Source organism: Oncorhynchus kisutch, linkage group LG2 (genome assembly GCF_002021735.2).
Source record: "Oncorhynchus kisutch isolate 150728-3 linkage group LG2, Okis_V2, whole genome shotgun sequence".
NCBI classification, from domain to species: domain Eukaryota; kingdom Metazoa; phylum Chordata; class Actinopteri; order Salmoniformes; family Salmonidae; genus Oncorhynchus; species Oncorhynchus kisutch.
The window spans coordinates 66,462,963-66,475,042 of record NC_034175.2 but is presented as its reverse complement, the minus strand read 5'-3'; the positions used below and the strand labels follow the sequence as shown (position 1 = coordinate 66,475,042).

The window sequence follows — 12,080 nt, the reverse complement described above, 5'->3', positions numbered from 1 at the left end:
GTCTCTTTCCCTCTCTCTGTCTCCCTCCCTCTCCCTTTCCCTCCCTCTGTCTCCCTCCCTCTCTCTTTCCCTCTCTCTGTCTCCTTTGCTGTCTCTTTCCCTCTCTGTCTCCCTCCCTGTGTGTGTGTGTGCGTCTGCAAAAATTGGACATGCCTGCAATCCCCCCTCTTCACTCCTTCTCTCTAGGTCTGCATGCGCATGTTGCTACTGAAGGTTGCATGCGTACATGTTCAGTGTCCTCCCCTCCTCCTTTCCTCCTTCCCTTCTCCACTGCTGGCATCCCCCACTCTGCATCTCTCCATCAGTGCAGCCGGGGACGTCTGCATCTATCACAGCTTCAGCATCCTCCCCATCCCCTCTCTGCAGCCAGCATCCTCTCTTCTCTCTGAAACATCCCTTGCTTCTCTCACCTTTCTGCAGCATCTCTCACTCCATCCACACCATATGCAGTGTGAGTCAGCCAGCCAGGCACACCTCTCGTCTCTTTCTCCCCCTCCGTAGAATCCTTACCCTGGGCTAGTAACTCTGCAGTATCCCCCTCTTGCCTCCTCTCCCTTTGGCTAAGCAGCTGCGCCAGTCCCCCTCGCTCCCTCCTCCACAGCATCGGCTGTTTGGAGCACCAGACATACACACAGGCAGGCTCCATCTATCCCCAGCCACGGAGTCCCTTCTCTGGGTAGCCGGGCTCCCGTTCCCCCTCCTGAGGATGATGCTGTGGATGAAGACGGAGGAGATGGCCCTTGGAACGATGCTAGAAAGACTCAGACTGGTCATCCAAAATGTTGGTATGTGTCCACAGTATGGCTATCTATAGGAATGCCTGTATGTAAATAATATGTATGTAAACCATATGTCATTCTTGTCAATGATGCACCGATCAGTGTGGGAGGGCACTTACTGAAGCTATGTTCTGTGACGCTGTGTTTTGGAGCTAAAATGTAATGTGTGTCTGTGTGTCGTGTGATATTGACCTAAATCATCAGAACCCCTGCAGCTCTGGGATACTGCAATAAGGAATAGATTGGCTGATTGGTTGAATAGAGAACTAGATGAGTAGGCTTGATTGTTATTGTAGATACCTGTATTACATAGTAATTACTGTATGACGGCATAACCACGGCAGATAGGTCTCATTAGGGAAACTCAATCACCCGTTTACACCATTTCTTTCACCACTCTGAAGTTCCAAGTATGAAGATGTGGTACATTTTGACACCAGTAATCGTGTAGGACTGTAGTAGGAGACCAGATGCTTCACATCTTGTCGCTTCACGTCAGTATCTCCCAGCATCTTATCTATATTTGACATATACATAACATCTCTGACATTCCTTCCTACGATAGTCAGGTCTCTAAAAACGCCAGAGACTGTGTGGTTTTATGTTGAAAGATTTAAGTAGCCTAGCGGGTTAGAAGTGTTGGGCTAGTAAACAAAAGGTTGCTGGTTCGAATCCTCGATCTGATTAGGTGAAAAATCTGATGTGCTCTTGAGCACAGCACTTAACCCTACTTTCACCTGTAAGTCTCTCTGGATAAGAGTGTCTGCTAAATGACTCAAATGTGAGTGTCTGTACTTACACTGCGTGTACAAAACATTACGGATGCTCTTTCCATGACATAGTTTGACGAAGCTATGATCCCTTATTGATGTCACTTGTTAAATCCCTTTAAATCAGTGTAGATGAAGGGGAGGAGACAGGTTATAGAAGGATTGTTAAATCCCTTTAAATCAGTGTAGATGAAGGGGAGGAGACAGGTTATAGAAGGATTGTTAAATCCCTTTAAATCAGTGTAGATGAAGGGGAGGAGACAGGTTATAGAAGGATTGTTAAATCCCTTTAAATCAGTGTAGATGAAGGGGAGGAGACAGGTTATAGAAGGATTGTTAAATCCCTTTAAATCAGTGTAGATGAAGGGGAGGAGACAGGTTATAGAAGGATTGTTAAATCCCTTTAAATCAGTGTAGATGAAGGGGAGGAGACAGGCTATAGAAGGATTGTTAAATCCCTTTAAATCAGTGTAGATGAAGGGGAGGAGACAGGCTATAGAAGGATTGTTAAATCCCTTTAAATCAGTGTAGATGAAGGGGAGGACACAGGCTATAGAAGGATTGTTAAGCCTTGAGACAATAAGACATGGATTGTGTCTGTGTGCCATTCAGAGGCTGAATCGGCAAGACAAAATATTTAAGTGCCTTTGAAAGGGGTATGGTAGTAGGTGCCAGACGCACTGGTTTGTGTCAAGAACTTCAATGCTGCTGGGCTTTTCGTGCTCAACAGTTTCCCATGTGTATCAAGAATGGTCCACCACCCAAAGGACATCCAACCAACTTCACACAACTGTGGGAATCATTGGAGTCAACATGGACCAGCATCCCTGTGGAATGTTTTCGACACCTTATAGAGTCACTGCCGCGACAAATTGAGGCTGTTCTGAGGGCAAAAACAGGGTGCAACTCAATATTAGGAAGCAGTTCTTAATGTTTTGTACACTCAGTGTATATAGGCCTATAATATCAGATATGATTTAATATCCTTATGATGCTCCCCTAGTCACAGGATGACCTGTAATTAGACAGCCAATGATCCTCTCAATCCGTCTCATCCTATTAGTGTGATTCGTGCTGGTTGGGCCAACACTCTGGCCTACACTCTGGCCGACACTCTGGCCGACACTCTGGCCTACACTCTGGTCTACACTCTGGCCTACACTCTGGCCTACACTCTGGCCTACACTCTGGCCGACACTCTGTCCTACACTCTGGCCTCCTGCTGTTACACATTTCTGTTAGCTAGCTCTCTGAGACCAGGCACTAGGAACACACACACACGTATGAACACACACACACAAGCACATGCATACACACACACACAAGCACATGCATACACACACACACACACACACACACACACACCCACGTACGAGCACATGCATACACACACACACACATGTACGAGCACATGCATACACACACACACACATGTACGAGCACATGCACACACACACGTACGAGCACACGCATGCACACACACACGTACGAGCACACGCATACACACACACACATACGAGCACATGCATGTACACACACACACACACACACACCCACGTACGAGCACATGCATACACAAACACACACATGTAGGAGCACATGCACACACACACACACACACGTACGAGCACATGCATACACACATGAAATCACATTGTAGGATTTTTAATGAATTTATTTGAAAAGTATGGTGGAAAATAAGTATTTGGTCAATAACAAAAGTTTATCTCAATACTTTGTTATATACCCTTTGTTGGCAATGACAGAGGTCAAACATTTTCTGTCTTCACAAGGTTTTCACACACTGTTGTTGCTGGTATTTTGGCCCATTCCTCCATGCAGATCTCCTCTAGAGCAGTGATATTTTGGGGCTGTTGCTGGGCAACACGGACTTTCAACTCCCTCAAAAGATTTTCTATGATGTTGAGATCTGAAGACTGGCTAGGCCACTCCAGGACCTTGAAATGCTTCTTACGAAGCCACTCCTTCGTTGCCCGGGTGGTGTGTTTGGGATCATTGTCATGCTGAAAGACCCAGCCACGTTTCATCTTCAATGCCCTTGCTGATGGAAGGAGTTTTTCACTCAAAATATCACGATACATGGCCCCATTCATTCTTTCCTCTACACGGATCAGTCGTCCTGGTCCCTTTGCAGAAAAACAGCCCCAAAGCATGATGTTTCCACCCCCATGCTTCACAGTAGGTATGGTGTTCTTTGGATGCAACTCAGCATTCTTTGTCCTCCAAACACGACGAGTTGAGTTTTTACCAAAAAGTTTTATTTTGGTTTCATCTGACCATATGACATTCTCCCAATCTTCTTCTGGATCATCCAAATGCTCTCTAGCAAACTTCAGACGGGCCTGGACATGTACTGGCTTAAGCAGGGGGACACGTCGGGCATTGCAGGATTTGAGTCCCTGGCGGCGTAGTGTGTTACTGATGGTAGGCTTTGTTACTTTGGTCCCAGCTCTCTGCAGGTCATTCATTAGGTCCCCCGTGTGGTTCTGGGATTTTTGCTCACCGTTCTTGTGATCATTTTGACCCCACGGGGTGAGATCTTGCGTGGAGTCCCAGATCGAGGGAGATTATCAGTGGTCTTGTATGTCTTCCATTTCCTAATAATTGCTCCCACAGTTGATTTTTTTCAAACCAAGCTGCTTACCTATTGCAGATTCAGTCTTCCCAGCCTGGTGCAGGTCTACAATTTTGTTTCTGGTGTCCTTTGACAGCTCTTTGGTCTTGGCCATAGTGGAGTTTGGAGTTCGACTGTTTGAGGTTGTGGACAGATGTCTTTTATACTGATAACAAGTTCAAACAGGTGCCATTAATACAGGTAACGAGTGGAGGACAGAGGAGCCTCTTAAAGAAGAAGTTACAGGTCTGTGAGAGCCAGAAATCTTGCTTGTTTGTAGGTGACCAAATACTTATTTTCCACCATGATTTGCAAATAAATTCATTAAAAGTCCTACAATGTGATTTTCTGGATAAAAAAAAAAAATTGTCTGTCATAGTTGAAATGTACCTATGATGAAAATTACAGGCCTCTCTCATCTTTTTAAGTGGGAGAACATGCACAATTGGTGGCTGACTAAATACTTTTTTTGCCCCACCATATGTCACACATACAGCTAACACAGACATATGGAAATGTCTGCTCTACCCAAAATTACAACCAATTAATTGCAGCATTACCACAAAAATGGAAGAGGGCAAATAGAAGGGGAAAAAAGTAAGGAACTTGTATGTCGGCCCAGCATGTAAATCTTGCAGGGGCAAACTCCCCCAAATTTGTTTTAGATGCATGCCAGCAAAGCCACGACACAGCACTAAACAATACATTGATTGCACTATAACGGCGACAAACGGTGCCCACAAACTGGGCCTACATAAAGCTGTCCCAACAGCAGAGCTTTCTTTTCAGCACCATGGAGTGAATCCTTATCACTGGCAGCGAAACAGTTCATTCAGCCTCGTTTACTGCCTTTAAAAAAAACATAGCTGATATGGCTGACTTGCTTAAACAAATGTAGTTTCTACTGACAATTGAGATGTACAAACTATGGCATAAGGGAACGATGAGCGGATAAGAGGCATTCCGTATTTCCGATTAAGACATTAATGAGCGAGCTAAGATGGACGTAGTCAATATAACTGTGTTCAGCACTTTAGAAATGTACAGCGACAGAATGCAGAACATGGGCTGCTCTTACAGTATTTTCCATGTACACCAAGTCACAACCGTAGGATAAATAAAGGGGGCATATAAGCAGACAATGAAAGCTCTTACAATACTAGATGAGGACATTTTTCAAAAACAGGTTATAGGCTGCAGGTGCACCATTGAGTCAGAACAGTAACGTTAGGTGAAATTAAGAGGTGAAAATAGACCACCTTTTTAGGATGAGGCAAATGGGCTACTAACAGATTACTGCACAACATAGACTTAGTATTACCTTCTTAGCTACAGTCTACATATCTCCCAGGCGTTTTACATCATTTATGCAGCAGCATATAAGACATTTTTGGACTCCCCTTTTTGTGATGTGCTCAGGAAGGTGGCGCGGTGGTCCTTCATGGGCAAATTTTGTCATCAAATAAAGAGAAAGAGATTTACAATTCCGAGTTGGATGACCGTTCAAACCATATTTTCCCAGTCGGAGCTCGTTTATTCCTGACTTCCCAGGTGCAATGCCTGAGGTTAGCCACTGTCACTGATTCCTTCCAAACCACTCATTGTTGAATTTGCAACTTGTTGGGTAATGTTTATGTCCAATGGCCGATGAGCACTGATAAGTTTTATCTCTAATTTATCTTAATTATTTATCTTCATATGAAAAGGATTTGCCAGTAGATTGTCGACTTTATTCATGATGATGACTGCTAGCTAAGTCCAATCAAAGCTACTGTAGATATAACGTGATTTGACTACATTTTATCTGTGGCCAATGACCTTGAGCCTTCTTTGATGGGCGCTACTAATGAAACTCTATGGCAGCACCTAAGAGGCTAGGATTTTTTAGCTCTACCCTTATACTTGGCGGTGACGTAGTGTCCCCATGAGTGACAGAACACTGAGCCAATCATGGCACAACGCTCCTATTTTCTGCTGCCCTGCCCCACCACCACAGAAAGCACTGAGCTAAACTGCAACACCTGCACTTTGGAGCTGCCTTCTCAAGAAAACAACAAAGAGACAATGTTTGTATGCAGCTTTATTAACTCAATGATATATATTGTATATTGTTTGCAAACTGATTTGTGACATGTATTAATGCCAAAATAACATGCAAAACAGGCAAGCCCCCCAAAAAATAGATTTACATGGTTATCAAAACATCACGCCAGGGTAAGCCTACACGAAACACAGTCCTTATTGTAAGTGTTTCTAAAATCCCCTATGGGAAAAATGAATGGTGGAAAAAATGATTGGAACCATTTCCCTGTTTGACCACTAGGTTATATGGGTATTATGCCACCTCCACTGTGGGCCTACTATTAGCCTACTGCACAGTACAGATTGGTTAGGCCTGACTGTGAAAGAACATTATGGGATTTATGCCTTTAGGTCATTCAGAGTGTATGTCATTGTTTCTCATAGAATCACTCACCGCCCTTCGCCGGGCGGGCCGTTTGGGGAAAAATGTTGGCAAAATTAGTATACACACTTCACACACACTTGGGCCGAGCGTGGGGCCAGTATACCCGAGCATTTCGAATACCCGAGCCGACAAGATGAAAAATCTGTTGATGTGCCCTTGAGCAAGGCACTTAACCTTAATTTGCTCCATACTATTATGGTTGATCCTGTAAAACAACACATTTCACTGCACCTCTCCGGTATATGTGACAGTAAAATATATAATATCAGCTTAAGGCCTCAGGAGGCAGCTCTCCAGATATTGGTCAGATGGATGTTGGCCAGACAGACTTAGAGAGGTGATATATCATCCTACTGTACTTGACAATACTGTGAACAGATATAACTGTTACCATGGCAACACCCGTGTCAATGTTATGGCCGTCAGCTCAATGGATTCATACAAGCTTTGGAGATGTTATTTAGAGGAGTGTGTGTGTTTGTGTGTATATGTGGTGTTACTGTGTTAGTGGGGCTCATGTTTGGTTAATGTGTGTGTGGGTTGGATGCTGTGTGATGTGAAGGCAGAGAGGAAGGAGTCATGGACAGGCGAGTGATGGTAGAAAGGAAGGAGTCATGGACAGGTGAGTGATGGCAGAGAGGAAGGAGTCATGGACAGGTGAGTGATGGCAGAGAGGAAGGAGTCATGGACAGGTGAGTGATGGCAGAGAGGAAGGAGTCATGGACAGGTGAGTGATGGCAGAGAGGAAGGAGTCATGGACAGGTGTGTGATGGCAGAGAGGAAGGAGTCATGGACAGGTGAGTGATGGCAGAGAGGAAGGAGTCATGGACAGGTGTGTGATGGCAGAGAGGAAGGAGTCATGGACAGGTGAGTGATGGTAGAAAGGAAGGAGTCATGGACAGGTGAGTGATGGTAGAGAGGAAGGAGTCATGGACAGGTGTGTGATGGTAGAGAGGAAGGAGTCATGGACAGGTGAGTGATGGCAGAGAGGAAGGAGTCATGGACAGGTGAGTGATGGTAGAGAGGAAGGAGTCATGGACAGGTGAATGATGGTAGAGAGGTAGGAGTCATGGACAGGTGAGTGATGGCAGAGAGGAAGGAGTCATGGACAGGTGAGTGATGGTAGAAAGGAAGGAGTCATGGACAGGTGAGTGATGGCAGAGAGGAAGGAGTCATGGACAGGTGTGTGATGGCAGAGAGGAAGGAGTCACAGACAGGTGGGTGATGGTAGAGAGGAAGGAGTCATGGACAGGTGAGTGATGGCAGAGAGGAAGGAGTCATAGACAGGTGAGTGATTGTAGAGAGGAAGGAGTCATGGACAGGTGTGTGATGGCAGAGAGGAAGCAGTCATGGACAGGTAGGAGATCCACCCTTCCTAGTCCTCAAGGTCTTCCAAACCTCATATTACTGGACCAAGACTGCCTCACATAAAGACAGATACCTCCCTGTGTTTCTTTGGACAAATCACCTGTCTCTCTGGTCTTTGATGAAGCTTTTGTTTTTACCAGTCTTTTTGTTGTCTGTTGTTAGGTAGAATGAGATTTCCCTCTGGCCATGAGAGAGAAATAGGACATAGGCCTCTCGCCCTGAACCATGCCTTCACACTGATCATAGTAGACAGCAGAGAGAGAATCAACGAGAGATAAAGATTTAGTCATCATCTATTACTGTCTGTATACTGCGCTGTACAATTCAACTCAACTTGCAGTGTGTCAGGCACACACACCATACAACACTGCCCTGGCTGACTAAATTCTAGTTTTGTCTTTGTGATTTCTAATCTGAACTGCACCTTGCTGCAGAAAGACTCTCTCTCTCTCTCATCAGGAATATAACGTGTTGTAATCAGCAGAGAGTGTGTGGAGATCACTTCTCTCCTCTATTTCCTAACTGGCTGATTTGACCTACTTACAGTCAATCCACCCACTGGCACATCTACAAATGTAAGATCTTCATTTGATCACTCTTTTGTTGCTGAGAATTTTCATGCGCAGCAGGAAATGCAGATGAGCTTAGTGATGTACATAAATTCACTGAAAACCTGCAATAACACACAGAAGTTTTCCACTTCTCGTGTAGCCTCATTTTCACCAGCTAATAGCCTAACCAAAAACTTATCAAGCAACATTATGGACTAAAAGTTCAAATCCTGTTGATGCAGGATTATTTTGCTGTGACAATATTGGTCAAATTAAGATCTTACATCTGTCGATCACACAAACACTATGTTTTTTAAATAATTGTGTCAGGGTAAATCTATTTGAGTACATTCACTTTTGACAGCATTCCTTATGATTTAAAAACAGCTTTCCACACATGTTTGCCCTTGGTAGAAGAGGTCAGAAAGTGACTTCTTGGACCTGAATGTCAAAACATTCAATAGATAGAGGTGCTCAAAGTTTACCCATTTTGCTTACCCCACCATACCATGAGACATTCATGTCTTCATCGCTTGAAAAGATAAACGGTTGAGTTTTATATCATTTAAATGCTTACAAACAGGGTTGTCAAACATTTTTCTAATGTCATACATTTTTAAGAAGAACTATGGCATCTTTTAACCTCTACTGTCAGTTATCTAAAAACCAGTGGAGGCTGGTGGGAGGAGCTATAGGAGGACGGGCTCATTGTAATGGCTGGAATATAATTAATGGAACAGAGTCAAACGTGGTTTCCATATGTTTGCCATGTTTGACTCCGTTCCATTAATTCCATTCCAGCCATTACAATGAGCCTGTACTCCTATAGCTCCTCCCACCAGCCTCCACTGATAAAAACATTATCTTAAAACTAGCTTAGACCCTATTTGATATAATCTGAGGTGTTTATGTTGTGCTATCAGTTGGCACAGCATGCTCTTGAATACAGGGTGGGTGTGATTTCAGTCATAGAAATATAACTCATAGAATGGACCTCTCCCTTCATATCACTGCAATTTAGCTGGTACACGGTAGAATTCAAATGTTCAAATGTAATGACAACCACAAAGATGGCCCCCGATCCACCAACCATCAAATGTCAACTGAAATACTCATGTTGTTTCTCAATTGATGCCCGGGCACAACACCTCAGATGATGTAAATAGGGACTAAGCTACAACATATGTGCCCATATGGATTTTTTGTTTGAGTTTACGCATCTTTAGATCATTCATGTTTAATGTTTAAAAAAAGAAGACATTTTTATGAAAAAAATAAATGATTAAATTGGACTTTTAAATTAAATTAATCTTAGCCGTTTTTCTTTCCTGGGATGAAGACATGAAAGTCTCATGGTATGGTGGGTTATGCTAAATAGGTTCCCTTTGTGCACCTTTATCTATTGAATGTTTTGGTATTCAGGTCCAAAAAGTCACTTTCTGAGCACTTCTACAACAGGCAAATACGTATGGAAGGTTTTGTTCAAATCGAAAAGGGGTGCAGTCAAAAGGTGATTGAATTCAAATGGATTTACCCTGTAACTGATCTGTCTTATAATAGTTGCCATCATCTGAAAAAATGGTTGATAATGTGCATGACAATGAAAAGCCTAGTAATTCTATTTAATAGCTATGCTTCTATTTCTGCTCATGGGGTTTACATAGGAAGGGAATGACTGGCTTCAGATCATGTTACAGCATTATAACACAGGGAGTGTGTCTGACAATGTTCCTGGTTTTCTGCCTGCATGATTTGAGGCAGATGGAAAACAAATTTTGTCCACAGCCAGAACAGCTTCACCTTGACTCCTGTTTCTGTGGTTTATGACCAGCAGGGTTGCCAGGAGCCCATGCTTGTTTTAGATTAGTGTTTCTCAACCCATTCCTTGAGGACTGCCAGGATGGGCATGTTTTCATTCTAGCCCAGACATCTCGAGCCATGACTCAGTCTCAAGCTTGACAAACAGGGAACTGAGTTTCAATGTTCAGCGTTTTGAATTAAGCTCTGTGTGTTGGAGTGTGTGTGTGTGTGTGTGTGTGTGTGTGTGTGTGTGTGTGTGTGTGTGTGTGTGTGTGTGTGTGTGTGTGTGTGTGTGTGTGTGTGTGTGTGTGTGTGTGTGTGTGTGTGTGTGTGTGTGTGTGTGGAACAGAGAGTGGGAGGGTGACGGAGAGTGAGAGGAGAGGATATAGAGTTGGAGGGTGATGAGACGGTACAGAGTGGGAGGGTGATGGAGAGAGGAGAGGGTATATAGTGGGAGGGTGATGGAAACAGGAGAGGGTATAGAGTGGGAGGTTGATGGAGAGAGGAGAGGGTATAGAGTGGGAGGGTGATGGAGAGAGGAGAGGGTATAGAGTGGGAGGGTGATGGAGAGAGGAGGGGGTTGAGAGTGGGAGGGTGATGGAGAGAGGAGAGGGTATAGAGTGGGAGGGTGACGGAGAGTGAGAGGAGAGGATATAGAGTTGGAGGGTGATGAGACGGTACAGAGTGGGAGGGTGATGGAGAGAGGAGAGGGTATATAGTGGGAGGGTGGTGGAGAGAGGAGAGGGTATAGAGCAAGAGGGTGATGGAAACAGGAGAGGGTATAGAGTGGGAGGTTGATGGAGAGAGGAGAGGGTATAGAGTGGGAGGGTGATGGAGAGAGGAGAGGGTATAGAGTGGGAGGGTGATGGAGAGAGGAGAGGGTATAGAGTGGGAGGGTGATGGAGAGAGGAGGGGGTTGAGAGTGGGAGGGTGATGGAGAGAGGAGAGGGTTGAGAGTGGGAGGGTGATGGAGAGAGGAGGGGGTTGAGAGTGGGAGGGTGATGGAGAGAGGACAGGGTATAGAGTGGGAGAGTGATGGAGAGAGGAGGGGGTTGAGAGTGGGAGGGTGATGGTGAGAGGAGAGGGTATAGAGTGGGAGGGTGATCAGAGGAGAGGAGAGGGTATAGAGTGAGATGGGGATGGAGAGGAGAGTTGGGGGTGTAGAGTGAGAGGGTGATGGAGAGAGGAGAGGGTATAGAGTGAGATGGGGATGGAGAGGAGAGTTGGGGGTTGAGAGTGGGAGGGTGATGGAGAGAAGAGAGGGTATAGAGCAGGAGGGTGATGAGAGAGACAGGAGAGGGTATCAAGTGGGAGAGTGATGGAGAGAGGAGGGGGTTGAGAGTGGGAGGGTGATGGTGAGAGGAGAGGGTATAGAGTGGGAGGGTGATCAGAGGAGAGGAGAGGGTATAGAGTGAGATGGGGATGGAGAGGAGAGTTGGGGGTGTAGAGTGAGAGGGTGATGGAGAGAGGAGAGGGTATAGAGTGAGATGGGGATGGAGAGGAGAGTTGGGGGTTGAGAGTGGGAGGGTGATGGAGAGAAGAGAGGGTATAGAGCAGGAGGGTGATGAGAGAGACAGGAGAGGGTATCGAGTGAGAGGGTGATAGAGAGGAGAGTGCATAGAGTGGGAGGGTGATGAGAGAGAGAGGAGAGTGTATAGAGTGGGAGGGTGATGGAGAGAGAGAGGAGAGGGTAGAGAGTGGAGGGTGATG

The 12,080-nt window shown here is 45.1% G+C and overlaps 1 protein-coding gene across 5 annotated transcripts in view; it reads left to right on the top strand.

Moving 5' to 3' along the window:
* Positions 1-303: 303 nt before the first annotated feature.
* LOC109905043 (guanine nucleotide exchange factor DBS) overlaps positions 304-12,080 on the top strand; it is a 96,696-nt gene continuing 84,919 nt past the window's right edge. For 4 of the 5 annotated variants that reach the window (XM_031800068.1, XM_031800071.1, XM_031800070.1 and 1 more), the window contains exon 1: positions 325-785. In XM_031800068.1, coding sequence (XP_031655928.1) covers positions 707-785 — 79 coding nt within the window. In that variant the 5' untranslated portion in view covers positions 325-706. Of the gene's footprint in view, positions 786-12,080 lie in introns of all 5 variants that reach the window. The other variant, XM_031800069.1, reaches the window with a different exon arrangement.